The 16,741-nt window shown below is 41.0% G+C and overlaps 1 protein-coding gene across 2 annotated transcripts in view; it reads left to right on the forward strand.

Moving 5' to 3' along the window:
* The window catches only part of rhpn2 (rhophilin, Rho GTPase binding protein 2), a 30,383-nt gene extending 14,017 nt beyond the window's left edge, over positions 1–16,366 (forward strand). The window contains exons 4-15 of one of the 2 annotated variants that reach the window (XM_041936731.1): positions 2,418–2,493; positions 3,608–3,685; positions 4,485–4,609; positions 5,442–5,608; positions 7,512–7,699; positions 7,900–8,056; positions 9,687–9,806; positions 9,951–10,145; positions 10,621–10,697; positions 12,245–12,391; positions 13,439–13,594; positions 14,072–16,366. In XM_041936731.1, the coding sequence (XP_041792665.1) occupies positions 2,418–2,493; positions 3,608–3,685; positions 4,485–4,609; positions 5,442–5,608; positions 7,512–7,699; positions 7,900–8,056; positions 9,687–9,806; positions 9,951–10,145; positions 10,621–10,697; positions 12,245–12,391; positions 13,439–13,594; positions 14,072–14,338 (1,753 nt within the window). In that variant the 3' untranslated portion in view covers positions 14,339–16,366. The remainder of the gene's footprint in view (positions 1–2,417; positions 2,494–3,607; positions 3,686–4,484; positions 4,610–5,441; positions 5,609–7,511; positions 7,700–7,899; positions 8,057–9,686; positions 9,807–9,950; positions 10,146–10,620; positions 10,698–12,244; positions 12,392–13,438; positions 13,595–14,071) is intronic. The other variant, XM_041936739.1, reaches the window with a different exon arrangement.
* The last annotated feature ends 375 nt before the right edge of the window (positions 16,367–16,741 follow it).

A 16,741-nucleotide genomic window follows, 5' to 3' on the forward strand; every position in this document is an offset into this window, starting at 1 on the left:
ATTCAGCTGGCTTTGGCATGAGGTAATGCGCAACAGAAAACACATATATGTGACTGTAACATATGCTGTGGTTATTATGTGGTTATTGACCTCATTGAACCACCTCATGAAAAATAATCAGTGTATTCTTGACAATGTTGTCAAATAATCACACAGATACATCTGGCATTCATTAATACTTTGTTAACCATTATGCTCATTATACACATTTTTGACATTACCACATTCCTTCAGTGTCACTTAGTACCAAAATGTTACTTGTACTGTGATTTGTGATGAAGTGAATGTTAGTTCAGTTCCTCTATGTACTGTTCTTGACTTGGACAACAAACTGTACTTTCTTAGACTTCTGCATCAGCTGAAGTAAAGTGATGACAAATGAAAACAGTAAGATAAAGTTATCAGCACTACAGGCTGCTTCAGTAACTTTGCTGCATGAGGTAGAGTGGAAGGGATAATTTGCACTTTACTAAGAGAAGAGATGCTCAACTTCTGTAACCTCTGACAACTGGCTGCTTGTACGTTTAATAATCTAGTAATGATTACATAATGACAGTGTGCCACTGCTTCCAGTCTTTAAGGTAAGACTGCATATTTTGCTGCATGTTTAACTGACAGACATGAGAAGGGAGTAGACCTTGTGTAAGAGAGCAAATAAGTGTTCATCCCAAATGTGGAACAGTTCCTTTGAAACAGACTACTATATCTCACTCATCAGTAAGAGATCAGTCCCTACTGAACTCCTGTTGCTAACTCTCGCTGGGGTCGAAGAAGCCAAGAAACGTCTTGTTATAGCCTGCAACATATCAGTTGGCTATACTGCGTATCAAAAAAAAATGATAGATTTTTTGTTATTCAAGGCTTTAAAATGTGCTACTGTCTCTCTAGGGCTAAAACCAGAGCTTCACGTGATTGTTATGGCAATAGTTATCTGTTCTATGTCTTGCACTCTGGCATACACACACACACGTGCACGCACACATGTGCATGCAGGGCAGGAGGGGAGTGAGCTCTTTACAAACTTTTAACATTTCAGATTCCTTGCAGAACCCCCCCCCCCGCCTCTTCCTCTGCCAAACCAGAGGAAAGACCAGAGTGATCTCATCTACAAGCACTAATGGATTACACTGCAGCTTCTATCTCGCTCTGTCAGTGTTACTGATGAATGAGGTTTTCTGTGAATCACAGAGCCAGCACACCAGAGGAATGCTGCCTTATCATCAAGTGATGAATGAGTGCGAGGAGCTCTTTCTCTGAACCCGGTGGTTTTGACGTACTGTGCAGTGAAAAGGCTTCTCAGATGGAAAGCATCCTGATTAACACACGTTTTGGATAACAACATCATGGTGACTTGTTAAAGTTGGACCTGAAGTTGGTGTGACTGTTGCCCTCCTTGAAAGTTTGTTCTGAATAACCTAAATGTTTAGCAAATTCAGAAGCAACCCAAGCTTCTTTTTAAAACGGGCAATTTATTTAGTGACACCTCATTCTCCTGCTTTCAGTGGGGGGAGGGTTTTGTTTCTTTTATAGACTCTGTCTGATCAACAGCAGGTATCTGTCAGGTTGTATTTTCTCAGCGCTGATGACAAGTTGAACCTGCTTTCTGTCTGCTCACACCAAGGACCTCTAAGTCAACCAGAGAGACTCTACCATTAAAGCTACAGCTGAGATCATAGGGGAAGGTTTACCTGCTGTTTTATAGCAGCCTCTGCTTACTGTTTAGTGGGTCAAAATAACAGAAGGTAAAGAGCTTGCTTTGATAGCGGATAGAAGAAAGAATCGTTAGCATTACTGAAGCAGGGCTACAACTCCAGACTGATTAATCAAAAGAAGCTGCACTAGGAGACGTGGGGGCCCTGTTCACCTTTAAATCCTAACTCATACAGTGTGTTCTTACAGCCCCATCTGCCTAATCCTCATGTCCCTTCTATGAAACTACACTTCAGATTATAAGTGAATAATACTGAATACAGTGCAAGGAACTGCTTGATCACACCAGCGAAAGCTCTGTAACTTGAGAAAGTTTACTTTTCAGTATATTAATCTTTACTTAATGTCTGACTGTTGGTGTGATATATAGGCTTTGTCTGTGGTGAAAGGGAGTTTCTTGTTGTAAAATATCTTGTACCACACCTTACAGCCTGCTTTTCTTCATCATTAACTTATGAATGTATCAGTAGGCTAATGGGGGGTATTTTTGTGCTTTTCTGTGTGTCGCTGTGTGCTTCCAGTAATCGTTTATGAATCAGATAAGCCCTGCATTACCTACATTATTTAAAGTCTGTGCATATCATGCATTATCAGCTTTTACTGAGTTATTGTCATGCTGCCAGCATATCTCTGAGCAGACATATTACATTGACCGTAAGATGACTGATTGAGATATCTCTATTTCTGTCTTTCCGTTTTGCTTACAGGGAAACAACAAATATCCCCCTCATTGCTCTGGGTCTGAAGGAGACAAAAGAAGTTGACTTCTCCACTCCATTCAAGGTACAGAGGCAACAATTACACTACAGGCTCACAATTCCCTCCTTTTTACAGCACATGCATGTAAAGAGTTGACATTAAGAATTTTTCATGTAATGCAGAATTTTAACAGGAATATTTTCTTCAGAGTAAATGTGACATAGCTTCATTAAGTTTTGGAACAAATAGATGCATAATATTGTGATGTTTTTGAAATGTGTTTTTTTTATAATTTGAGGGTACATAAGGTAAAATATAAAGAAACACTAGATTACATGAGAAACTAGCACTTGACATTTGACTTTTAAAAGCAAAACTGAGTCTTAACGCTCGTGGTTGGTTAAGTTAAACAAAACTGCCTTTCTTTTTCTTTTTTTTTTCCGTGTCATACACCATGACAGTATAAACACAGAATTAGTTGACAAAGAGGAATAGCAATCTTAAGTTGAAACAAGGGCAGGAATATGAAAGGGTTACAAATTCTGCTAATTTGCATTCAACCAATTTGACCCACTTTGGTAGACAGTGTTTTCAATAAGGATTTAGTTACTACAAAATTAACGTCTCCTTTCATGAAGTATTTGGGTCACATCGTCTGCGCCCTGTACGCCCACTTTTACATTATGTTCACCGTTTATTCATTCAGGAACAATACATCATCTGACCATAAAAAGATTTGTCTTATTCACCAAAGTAGGTCAGTTTTTGAGACTGATGGAGTTATCACGTAGTCTCAACATGAGGAAGCACTCATGCAAATGTCCAGACGGCACATTTTACAGCGCCTCACACCCAGGTCTCGTTTGTTGGCAGCCATTGCGAGAGGTGTGCTCACTTTATGATCTCTGAGTAGGTTAATGCTGCCCTACTTTTTTTGACTGTAATCACACCTCAGTCTTAATGACTTAACTACCTCTGGCTTGCACTGACAGAATGACAGCTCTCACCAGACTACTTGGCACTGCACAGTTGGTCTTGGCTTCTGTGTGCTGTTCAGAATGATGTGACAGAGTGGACTAGTTGTGAGGGAGGCCGCCCTTTAATTGAAAGGTCATGTGGTTAGGCCCCACAGCTCTCCCCAACAACTGGCCAGAGAAAATATTGTATTGAGATGTTAAGCTGTATTTGTTTCTGACAGGACTTCATCTTGGAGCACTACAGTGAAGACGGGAACAGTTATGAAGATGAGATTGCTGACCTCATGGACCTGCGACAGGTAGTGTGCACTCGTAATCTGATCTGACATTATATATTCATCATTTCTGTGTGAGGCTTTTGTTTTACAGGAAGAAAGCATGATTAGATTTTCATATAAGAACACAAAGAACTAGATTTTTTTTGGATCTTCTGGCATATATTGTTAAATAGGTAAACAATGTCCAGGGGCATATTGTTTTCCTACCTACCTTTTATGTGATCTGAAAAGGTTCAAAAGGCATTTTTCATGTCATTATGGCTTTAAAGGAGTTTAATATGCACCACACCTACAAAAGTTTTTAGTGCACAAAGCACAATGAAATCCTTTGTCTTAAGAACTTTGGTAGGGTCACTCAGATGACAGAAACATTTTCCTTTCCCATGTCAGACTCTCTGGCCACACACGTAGTTTCAGTTTTATTCACTGAGGTTTTGAGATTTTGGTCCCTGGGATTTCCGTTGCCACCCAAGTTCAGTGGAGATAAAAGGATTCATTTGACATCTGAAAAACAACAATGCATCTTTCCAGGACAAAGTCCCAGTTTCTTTGGATTGTCCACAGACCTTGCAGTTAACAGATTAACTAGTGCTGATGTTGGTGGATGGTCCTCAGTAAACAGGACGTTGTTTCTCCAAACATGTTTAAAATTTTTGATTCTGTGAGCGTCACCAAAAGAAATCTCCTCTGTTGTACAATATTTATGTAGTGGCACAATTTTGATATGTGAAAATCTGCACATAAAAGTGTAGCTATTCTTATGCCACTATTATAATTATTATTTCAGACTGTATCATATCTCTTTCCTTTCATGTCCTAGTCCTGCAGAACACCAAGTCGAAATGACGCCGGCGTGGAACTGCTGGCAAAATACTTCAGCCATCTTCCTCTGATGGAGAGCCGATTCTTCTCCCCAACCCGCCAGACTGGCATCTTCTTCACTTGGTACACATCAGTAATCACCAATTATATCTATTGAAAATTTTCATAAGATATTGTTAAAATACAGCAAATACAAACAACCACTGGAAAGGTTTATGAAGCAAATAACATAAATACTACTGTAATTCCTAATTTAAAGAAAGAAGGGCAATAGGTGAGATTACAGCAATGATGAAGAAATTAGCGGAGCACATGCTATAGAAAGCTGTCCTGCTCTTTAATCTAGTTGCTTTGACTTTAAACAGCACAGGCTCAGTGATGTTACTTTCTTAAATTCATGCATCAGCTATCATATCTCTACCAGAAGATGCCTGGCTGCAGCTTTTTGGTTTGGTTCTGCCATCCTGCTGCATTTTGCAAGAGAGAAATTCAATTTAGAGACAGTAGAACACTACTTCACATGAGAAGATGTACGGCAGGGATAACTTAATCAAGCTCAGCAAATAGTAACACAATCCTTACTGTGTATAGATTTTAGATATTTCAAGCTCAAGAGTGAATGAAGGGGGTGTGAATCAAGTACACATACTGATTTTTGCAAGCTTCAGATAAGTTACTGATGCTGAATCTGATTAATGAAGTTTGACTGAAAAGCATCCAAGAGAAGGCCCTGACCCCCAATTGACTTCATGCTAAATGTACATTCGATCAAGCAGCAGAGATGGAGACAAGGGAGAAGATTAGCTGAAAGGCATAAACCCTTGTTTTGAGTCTGAAGGTCTGAAGGATTAATGCATAGTCAGTGTATGAATACAGATTGTATTATAAATATTTTAAACTCTCAGTAAAATCGTTTTGATTTGTGCCACTGACAGCTTCTGCCTCTTTTCCTCAGGTATGACTCCTTCACAGGAGTGCCGGTATGCCAACAGAACCTGTCACTGGAGAAAGCCAGCATCCTCTTCAACATGGCCGCCCTCTACTCTCAGATTGGTACCCGTAGTGACCGACAGACAATAGCAGGCCTGGAGGAGGCCATCTCTTCCTTCCAGATAGCTGCAGGTAGGAAGAGAAAGGAGCGATACACTGGTTTGATCGCAAATTCCTCTCTCATCAGCCTAGAAACGAGCTTATGGTGTCATTTCCAACATTCAAAGATGTCAAACATTTTTTCCCTTTTTAGTTGAAACCAGGCTTATCTGTGATCCAATCTGGTTTCAGCCATTCAAGCAAGAGAAATGATGGGAATAACTAAGCTTCTGACGTTCTCCCATTGACAGAAACTGTTCACACACAGAGAGCACTATGATAAGTTGTGGTAATAGAGAGAGGAAGAAAACAAAAGAGACTGGAATGGCTGATGAACAGTGACTTCAACATGGTCTCGTAATAGTTTTGTTCTTTTTAAACACTTGATATGCAATTCAGCTGCCATGGCCCAAAAATACCCAGGTGTGGTGCTTCATCCAAACTAAAAAACATTCCTTTCCCCTTGAAGACATTTCTAATGTCCTTAACTTTAAAAAAACTGCCTGTTTTCAGTATGTGTGCCAGCCTCCACCCTCTGACTTCTGCTCCATGACGGAGAATGAATGCAGTTGATGTTTCTTTGGCTTCTTGTCATGTGGCTGAACTCCAAGGAAGCACCAATCATATGAACTGGTTTCCCAACCCTCTGAGGTTTCAGAAAGCTCAGACAAGTCTTGATAGAATTATGACTGGGCAGTATGAGGAGTATTGCAGTGTAATTACAGCTCTGAACAGGCCGTGGCTTTGGCTATGTTGCTTTGATGGCTATAATTTAGGCTTGTACCATGTAAAACAATTATGCCTGTTATGAGCAACATTGTCACCAGTATAAAGATTCAGTAATAAACTAAGCAGGGACGTGATAGGCAGGGATGCTAGCTGTAGAGGGGATGTTGTAGTGCCCTTCAGCCAGGGACACAAAACAGGTTTTGAGGGAGGAGCCAGCCAACAATGGCAGAACCTTCGATGAAGACGATCAAGGCTCTACTCTGTTATTAAGTTGTCTACAACTCTGTGCTGCCAGGTTTTTAATGTGTAAAATAAGAGGGAGGCGTTCTCAGTTGGAATGCAGATGACCTTATTGCTTCCATTGAACATGAAAAACTAATTTCAGAAGGTTTGTGTCTTGGCTCAATTTTAAAGAAGCACACACACGCATTGATTTCAGTGCTAGCAGTGAGCTTTTCTCTCTTATTGGATGCTGCAGTAACAGCAACAAGCCAGAGCAAAAAAAAGGAGTCGATGATCTGACAAACTGAATCACTTAACTCTCCGTATGGAACCCTTTTAAAGCATCTGTATAAGAGAGTGTCAGTAATTAGGGATAATGTACAAGCATGCTGAAAAGACTAATCTGTCATTTTGTGGACCAGCAAACTGTTGGCCTCTTACAAATTGACTATTTGAGTTTTGCCCATGAAAAGAACTGTTGCCCAAACCATTAACTCCACTATCAGATATAGTCTCCCCTATAACCTCTATTTTCCCCACCCAGCTCCCATCCACACATGACACCAAAACCCAAAGTAGAGTGACTCTGTCTGTATGTAAATGACAGACTCTGCCTGGATTTCATGGAAGTGCCTTTTGGTTAATTAGCTGACCCTGACTTCACTGTCCAGAGAAAAGAGTAGGCCTTAAAATAGAATCACAAACAAAACGCTAAAAATAGAAATTCTCAGTATGTGGAATCCCATTAATCAAATTATATTTGTCTTTACTGTCTTTCTTTGTCCGTTAAGCTGCTTGTCTTTTTAACATGACACATCTTTTTTAATTGACCAAAAGGTTTATTTTTAGTTTGGAAACAAGCTGGTACAGGAAAGAAGCCTATCTGAGAGAGTCTCTCAACTGAGCTAAATGATTGATACCTATGAATACTGTTTACTTGGAATAGTTTGGTTTTACACTGTGCTGACCTCTTGTTCTGCCCCAGGTATCCTGAACCACCTGAAAGAGACATTCACCCACACTCCCAGCTACGACATGAGTCCAGCCATGCTCAGTATGTTGATTCGGATGATGCTTGCTCAGGCTCAGGAGTGTCTGTTTGAGAAGACTGCACTGCCCGGGATCCGAAACCAGTTTTATTCCCTGATGAAAATGGCCCAGGAGGCTGCAAAGGTAAATAGCACCAAAGGTACATGCTCCTCACATCATGTAGGCACAGACTTTTCTCCTCAACTGTGGATCAGTGGGATATACTAACCAAAAGTGAATGTAAAGTAATAATGTCACCACAGTCAGATCCCTCACTTCTGTCAGCGATTGTATCCAGTGCTTTTATTGTCCTCTCAGTAACTCTATCTTGCTTTTCCTGCCAGGTCTCAGAAATCTACGACCAAGTCCACCAGTCCATGATCCAGACGCCAATCAAAGACAATGTGCCGTTGTTCTGGTCCACCATGTCGCAAGTCAAAACCAACCACTACCGCTCCATGGCACACTACTTTGTAGCCTCAGCACTCCTAGACCACCAATGTAAGAAAAACTGTTTAATGTGTAAAACATGGCGGCGAAAAGTTGGACTGAATTCAGAATAAAGAATTAGAGAAAGTCAGGGAAAGTGAAAAGAACTAAAGATAATGTCACCATGCAGCTATTATTTGCTTGTAATTCTAGAGTAAAGATACATTACAGTAGGCATGCAAGCAATTTTTTCTGCTTATGAGAAGCACTACAGTCAGAGAATGACTGTATTGTAGTGTATAGTAATTTGCATAAAGTTTGCACTGCACCAGGTACAGTAATGATACAGTAGATGACAAATGGAGACAGGTGTGCTCTCCACAGACATACTGTAATACGAAGTAGTAGTGAATTTGGGTTAACACGTGCCACATGTTTCAGCAAAAAATTTTCTCACTCCATCTGCACATCAACTTTACAAGCTTTAGTGCACTTGTTCTATGGGATTAGCCTGCTGTTGGCTGTTAAGGTGTAAAATAATTCTTGGATTGGTGTTAGAAGACTTCAGCTGGCTGATTCTGTACACCCTGGAAAAGCTGATCCTTTTCTTAAAGTGCTGTATGGGCCAGTGGGTTGGTCATGTCAGTTGGCTGGACAGAACCACAGCCAGCCACAGTGCTATTACATAACGGCTATTTAGAGACCAGCACACACACACACACACACACACACACACACACACACACACACACACACACACCCCATGGTAAAGAAAAGCAAAGTTTCCCGGAACTCAGTGGCAGAATAGACAAAGAGTGAGAGTGAGAGTGAAAGGAAAAAGAGAGATCGTTGGAGTGAGTGAAATTAAGTGGCTGTACTGCAGATTGCTGCAGGATTACAGTTATGTAGCTTCTTAATGCTGTCTACATAATCAAGTGTCACAGAGAGCAAGGGAGAGAGCCAACGACTGAGTGAGAGAGGAAGGAGAGTTGTGAGAGAACAATAACCCTCCAAACCCTGCTGTTGCTAATTTTGTATCATGCTGCTTTAGTTGCTGGTGGCTTGTAATTATTTTTGACATCTTATAGACTCTACAACAAATCATTTTGTTAAATTGAACATTGTTGAAAAATTTTATTTTCGACCCACAATTCAGAATTTCAATGAACAATTGTAATTTAGGAGAAATTAAACTGAGAACCAAATGAAACTAAGTTACTGCAGATTACGTCCAGCTTTACAGTGTATGGTCATAGTTTTACCCAGTGCGAGGAGTGGGACAGGACTGAGTAGGGGAACAACAGAGCAGAGCAGCTTTGAGTTTGGCAGCTCATTAAGAGATTCCTGTGTGACTGAGGAGAATAGAGCAATTAACCGCAGGACTGCGGAGCAACGACAGCCTAGAAACAGAACAGAATAGAGACTGCTGAAGAAAAATGGAACCACAAACACTGCTAAATAATCACTTTATTCTGTCCATGAACAGACTACTCAGGGGAAGCCTAGAGAGCTCTGACACTTTAGATTTATGTTTAAAATATGCTGAAACTGATTTGAAATGTTTAAAGTGTGCCACAATGTATGCATGGCAGTACAGTAAGGGCATTAATGTTTGCCATTTGTTTCAGTGTTGAACCCAATCTTGGTGGTAGACAAATTTCATTTTTTTATTCATTTTGATTTGGATTCTCTGTGTGTTCAGTGGGTCCCAGTGACGATGAGGACCAGCAGGAAAAGACCTTGTCACAGGTCTATGATCGCCTTCCTGAGGGACGCTCACCCCAGGACATCCTGAAAAACAAAGATGAACGTGAACGTATTGGTAAGAGTGCACACGTTGGCTGAACACAGCAGAAAGCAGAGGAGCAGACAGCATGCTGATAACAACAGGCTTGCTCTGCCTGTTCTTCTCCCCTATGCGCTTCTCCTCATCTGCTCTACGGTGAAATTTCCCTCCTCCCTACAGGTAAAGCACACATTCGGCGGGCCATCATGGGCCATGAGGAGGCTCTGAGGATCCATGGTTTGTGCCACCATTTGAACAAGCTGGACGTGCTGCAGGACATTTTAAAAGCCAGTCATCAGCGCTCGCTCAACAAGTACAGTGAACATGAAAATGAGGACGAGTTCACCGACTACACGGAGGCCCCAGACATCATCTGTGAGTCTTAGTTGTTTCTGAAGAGAATTCTACACCACAGCCAATGAAAATATCCTGTAACACGAGAAGCGGAGACTGGATTAGAAAAACAGTCACAAATAAAGTTTATTTGAGTCTCCAATAAGCACCGCTGAGGTGACAGCTATTCTTCCTGTGGTTCACATAGAAACTAACCAGTCACCTTAGTGTCACCACAACAAACACTTCACAAATGACACCAATGTGAAGCAGGACCAGTGAGTTGCTTTGTGAGGTTTGTCTCTTAGGAAACACGTCATAAGAAAAGGCTGCTGTGTTGTGTCCTACACTGCTGCAATCAGATGTGATAAGTGACATTTATTTCTAGGTACAGATGATGTAATGTTTACACTGCTAACACCCTGCCTGCCTCTCTGCAGGGCGGCAGTCGAAATGTGGTTGTGACAGTAAACACTGAAGAATGACAGCTTTGTTTTTTTCCCTTTCTTTCCAATAGCTAAAACAGAGCACAAAGCAGAGATGGAGGTTCCCACAACCACAAAGGTGAAAGTCACTGACTTCTTCCAAAGGCTGGTATGTGGGTTACTAATATTCTTCCACTTACAATGTTTTTTACATGCTGGTTGGTTTTATTCATCAAGTAACATGACATGGCTCTGGATTTGTTTTGTAGATCTTCTAAGTGTGCTTGTGTTTTTTAACACTCAGAGTTTATTTTTTGTTACTTCTGAATACAACCAACCAAAAGTGAGTCTCCTGGAAGCTTTGGCACATTTGACCAGCAGCCAATCAAACGGCCTGTCTTCTTTCCAAAGCCTCTTGGACTTTCACCCAAAGTGACAAGTGCAAACTAACACTAACCACGGACAGAGGTGCTCTGATCCTGGCTTGGTTATCATAGTGGTGGCTGGGAGGGGGCAATGGCATCCTCTGTCACTGGACTCTTCTGTTCGGTTGTTAGTAATTTCTTTCATTTAGTACAGTGTACAATTACTGCAACAAACTAACAGGCTCCAATTTCAAGATGACCAACCATACAAGCAAAAAACTGGTGAGGGGGCCTTCTCCAGTTCCTGTTGTAAATTCCCACCTAGCTCTTCATCAGAAGTGTCAGCAACAAGATTAAAAACCTTTTGGATCCACAGAGAAATGAGAGAGCGTGACAGTGATGGAGCAGGGGGCACAGGCGTCATCTTAGGGTTGCGTGGGATTGATTGTCAGGATTTTGTGAAGGAGAGATTTTCCCATCAGATAAGAAGTGTGATAATGCAAGAAAGTAGTTGGCTTCAGCAGTTGAAAAAGAAGTTGGTGATCAGTTATGGTTAACTAGTCGATCTAGTCGACAGAAAAGTAACTGATGACAGTTTTGATCATTTAAGTCCTTTAAAAAATACCTAAGATGGTGGTGACACCTTAAATATGCTTGCTTTTTAAATGATGGTTAATTTAGTAATTTACTAAAATAAATACAATGTAAGACTTTTTTTGCTTTACAGTGTATTCATTTCACACAGTAAAGGATTCATTTAATAATTAGAATTAAAATAACTGTTAGATGCAGCCATAGTTGTGTCATGCAGCTATAACAATACGGCATGATAGATACTGTATACCTGCAGCCCAACATTTAAGTAGATATAAATGGTATGTTCAGTATGATGAATGTTTTCCGTATGAATCGCTTTGTTTAAAGAACATATTAAGGATTGTGTGCCTTTTCAAAATGAAATGTGACTGGCCAGGTGAGAGTATAAATGCAAAGGAAAAAAAGTATACTCATTTCAGAAACCTGGCAACCCAGAGGGGGATGTGTAAGAGATTGATCATTTTAATATGCTCATGTTAAGTCATGTGGCCACATGACTTTCATATACCCCCTGAGTGTGTACACAGTATATGTACTGATGTTCTAACAGATTACAGATGTTGACTCCAATCATGTTTAACTAGCCTGTAAGGACACAAAAAGGATTATTATGCTGGATTTTGAGTTTTCCTCCAGGCCTTTAACAAAGCCTTTGAACTTTAAAACTCTGAAAGGACGAGAGGATATTATCCTCTTGAGTCGGTAAAACCTGTAGTCATATTGATCCCAGCATCCCCACAATGTCTCCACCCAGGGCCCTTTGTCAGTCTTCTCTGCCAAGCAGCGGTGGACAGCCCCACGGACAGTACGAATTTGCCCAGAAGACAGAGACCTGGGCTTCACCCTTAAAGGAGAAACGCCGGTCCAGGTGGTTTCACTGGACCCCCTCAGCCCAGCTGCTGTGAGTTAACCTTTGTATATTCCTTTCCTTTTGCTGAACAAGGAAAGATTTATCTCGTATTGTTCAGCCAGCCTTTCGTGAGTATGGTATAAAAATCAACATGCAGAGACTTCAAATGATCTTGAGGTTGGTAATTTTTTGGCTTGCAGTGGTAACCTATGATGACCTACAGGAGGTTATAGTTTACTCTCACCTGTAGTTTCACACTTAGGTGTTTCATTATCTGCAGGCTGCTAGAAAGAAAAGAACAAACTGTTATTTTAGAGCTCACAAGATATTTCAGAGGCCATATTCAGTACTCTTCTGTCAAACCTACTCTGCAAAAGAAGTAGGGAGATGCTGTCTGCAGTGAAGGAACTAACTGCTTAAAGTTTCAGACATGCTAGCGAACTGAATATCAAATAAGTTCAAATTCGTGGAGGCCTAAATGTGATTGAGGCTGAAAGAATGTTAGGACCCCCCCCTCCCCTCCACATTCACTATGGCTGCTAATTTAATTAAGAATCAGAGAGTATTTACTCTCGGCAATCCCTTTCAGCCTCACGGCTCATTAAGAGGTGCTGACAAAGAGCAGACACTTCTTAGGCCCTGCAGGCTATGCAGAGAAACAGATTAGTAGTATTACACAAGTCTGACTAGGCCGAACTCTTTTTAACTTTTAATACTGCATTCAGCAGGATTTATTCTGGAATTGACTGATTCTCTGGAGGAGTTTGCCTGCCTCCGGTGAATACAGCAGATCAAGTTATCAGACCGAAATAGCTGAGCTCATGTCGAGAAGACAGATTTCCCACAGCTATTAAATAATGTGCTGTGGTACTCACATACGCACGCATTCTACCAAGTGTTTTGCCTGCTGTAAAAAAAAGCTTTGTTTGGGACTAAACCTCAGTGTTTTCTCTGCTGATCTGTGCTGGTGTTGAAGGAAAGAAGGTGATCTGACTTGGTTGCCATTCAAACAGACCTTTGGCTCTAAATATTTACTCTGTCTGCTGCAGTATCAGGACATTTAGTGGCCCTCCTCTCTAACTCTTGTTTTTCCCCCAGGCTGACGGTCTGAAAGAGGGTGACTACATTGTTGCCGTGGGCGACACAGACTGCAAATGGTTGGGCGTGAGCGAGGTGATGCGACTGCTGAAGGACGTGAACGAGGAGGGGATCGACATCCAGGTGGTCAGCATGATGGACAGCAACCCTCCGATGGTATGCCGTGGCTTCTTTCCTTCCTATTGGAAGTCATCTGTCTGGTTTCCTTGATTGGCAAATAGTGACAGCAGTTGGTCTTTCTATAAGTTGAGTAAATGGCCCAATTAGAGTTTCAGATTTCTGCTTTGAGGTACTGTTTGAGGTTTGTTTGTCTCATCATCGTTTAAAAGTGGCTGTTTGTCAAAAAGTGATTGAATCAACTCTACATGTTTTTAGTTGGTAAGACTGTATTACATTCTGTATTGTTTGTTATTTTGTCTAGACAGTGCACATTTCATATCAGGCCCAACTGCTTCATAATAGTCTGTTTATGATTATTGATTTTTTGATTTATTGATTCTGTGTCACAGTGAGAAAATGACTAATTTGAGTGCTTAGTTATTGACCCCATACATTGATCGCTATGTTTTGATTGCAGTCACAAATAATGACTGCCTCTTTCCACTAAACACCACTTTCACTCTCTCTTTCCAGCCAACCAAGAGTGCCACCTTCTGCGGAAACCTGCCTAAGACCTACTCCATGATTTGTCTGGCCTATGATGACGATGACAAAAACCCCAAGTCTCGCAAAGTAACCAAGAAATCATCCTTCATCAGCTGGGGTCTGAAGAACAAGCTGAAGAGCGCCAGCACCCTCAGCCTTCCCACGTCTGACCACTCCGGCACCCTTCCCTGGAATAAACCCTGTCCCACCTTCCCCAGCTCCAGCTCCTACAACAACGACAGTGCCCTCTACTGAGCTAGCTGCAGACTCTACTGTCAGCAAGCAGCGTGCAGCGCGCATATGAAGCCTAGTATGACTGTGTACAGTACTGTGTTGTACCCATACTGGACCTGCTATAGATATGGTATGGCACCTGTGCCCTTTGGTGTTTCCACTGGAATACTGAGCAGTAGTGCATGTAGCTTGTCTGTCACCAGTGTAATGATGACATGTCTGCCAGCTACCTTGGAAAGTGGCTGTGCCAAATACTGTATATAGGTGCCTTTGTTGGTACGTGGGCCCCTTCCCAGCACAGTTCAGTATCTGAAGTAAACTGGACTGCACACCAAACACAATGAGAAATCATTCTGTACCATGCCAGTATGCGTACAGCACAGTACAACTGCACTGTGGGAAAAACAGAGCAGTTATCATTCCAGTCTATAAATATATACACAGCACTGAGACAGGCTTCTAAGTTAAACTGTCATCTCAGTATGTTGTCCTTAAGAAACGCTGCAGACGAATTGAAGGACGAAAACAAAGTTGTACAAACACACCCAGTGTCGGTTCCTACTTGACTGCAAGGGGGTAATTTTATTGTGGCTTAAGCAGTCCCTTGTTAGTTCCATTGTGTACTGATGTAGCTGTGTCATACTGTATATGTGAAGGATTCAGTCATTGCCACGATATTTGTTGCAATCAGTGGATGCTGATCAGTTTGGGTTTTAAAATACATATATTTTCTAAATGCTTATGTAGATGTTATGAACCTTGTTGCAGTATGTTCAACAGTGATCGAGGGAAAGCAAATTGTGCCGTGCAGTCGTTTTTTTGTTTGGGGAGAGTTGATTGATGCAATGTTCTATAAGCTGCTAAAAATATATATATACCTTGGTTATGTATCATTGTCACTTTTGTATGTGTGAGACAGCCTTTGAGGATTATTCTTTCTGTTGAGTGTCATGCCTGGGACGTAGTGTAAATTGAAATATTGGTATTTTAGGTTTGCTTACTGTACCAGTTATGCCACAGACCAGAATGCCTCCATGTCCCTGATATGCCAGGATGTACCATTTACCATCCTGACTCATCTTACTTGGCCCTCTTTTGTCAATGCTGCTGCTGTTTGGCAGTTTGTCCATTTGTAAGAAGAGCACGAGGTGCATGCGTGCCTGTCTGTTAATGTGAATCTTGATGTAGTTAAAGGTTATTTTGTCTCCAGAAGGGAAGAATGTGGGCAGATGTGATGTGATGTGATGACATTCCTGCAGCTTGCCTGGACAGCCAGTCACCCAACAGTGACTTCGATCAAAGTCCGCAGTCAGGTTTCTACTATTTGTCTCTACCTGTCTTAATCCTTGTCATATCCCACATTTTACTGACACTTTGCAGTGTTGGACTACTTCTTTATCTACAAAGTAGATTCCTATACACATTTGATAATCAAATTGTTTATGTAATTAAAAATACAAACACAAATATATATATTTACATGTAAAGTAGGTTTCAGAATTAGCTTGTGAATGGTCAAATTGTGAATTTTTGCACGTTGGATTTTTTGGTTTCTTGGAGGAATGTATTTTACTAGCCTTGCTTAATCCTTTGGTGAACTTGTATACTGGTACGTTTTGTGTCTAAAGATATTTTAAAATGTAAATGTTTTTAAACAGTAACACTGAGAAGATGTAACACTCTGTACTGTCTCTGTTTACCTAATGTGGTGTCTTAAGTGCCATTTATTCTAAATCATGAAGGAAAATGTCACAATCAGTGTAAAACAAGAATGTGCAGTAACTGATTAATATTAATGAGTGCTAACTAAGCGTACTAACATGTAAACCTACACAGATGATGTAGACTTAACAGACTTTCCATGCATTTCACAGTGCATGGTGATCCCAAATGCCTTGGTGTGTATGCAGAGGGTTACAGTACCTGCTGCCTTTGCTCCTTTCTCTGTACTTTGTGCTGCATAGCAACTGTGGTGTGAATGTTTTGTTGGTAAGTCTTTGTGTCACATGTATAAACTCAAATCTCAATAAAAGATGGGGGCAAAACAAATTTCCTGGATTTTTTAAAATATGTATTTGTGGTTCTGTGTATCGCAGTGGTTGAAGTTACCAAGCAGGTTTGGAATGGCTGGAATGAAGTTTGACAACAGCCCTCAGTGAGCCAACACACACTAAGTCAACACAGGGATTTTTAACTGTTATGAGCCAGGATCACATGACATGATAATCCACCGTCATGGAAACCGAGGAGAAACACCATGTGATTAAGTTTTACCCATCAGGCATTTGTTCACCGATACTATTCATTGTCAGTGTGCAATGTCTGGATACTTGTCTCTCTCTGTGTTATACTTGATTTACACCATTGATGTTTTTATGTGTGGAAGGGCAAATGGGTCCCCAAAGGTCAAATTCTCTTCAGTAT

Source organism: Chelmon rostratus, chromosome 1 (assembly GCF_017976325.1).
Source record: "Chelmon rostratus isolate fCheRos1 chromosome 1, fCheRos1.pri, whole genome shotgun sequence".
In the NCBI taxonomy this organism is placed as follows: Eukaryota; Metazoa; Chordata; class Actinopteri; order Chaetodontiformes; family Chaetodontidae; genus Chelmon; species Chelmon rostratus.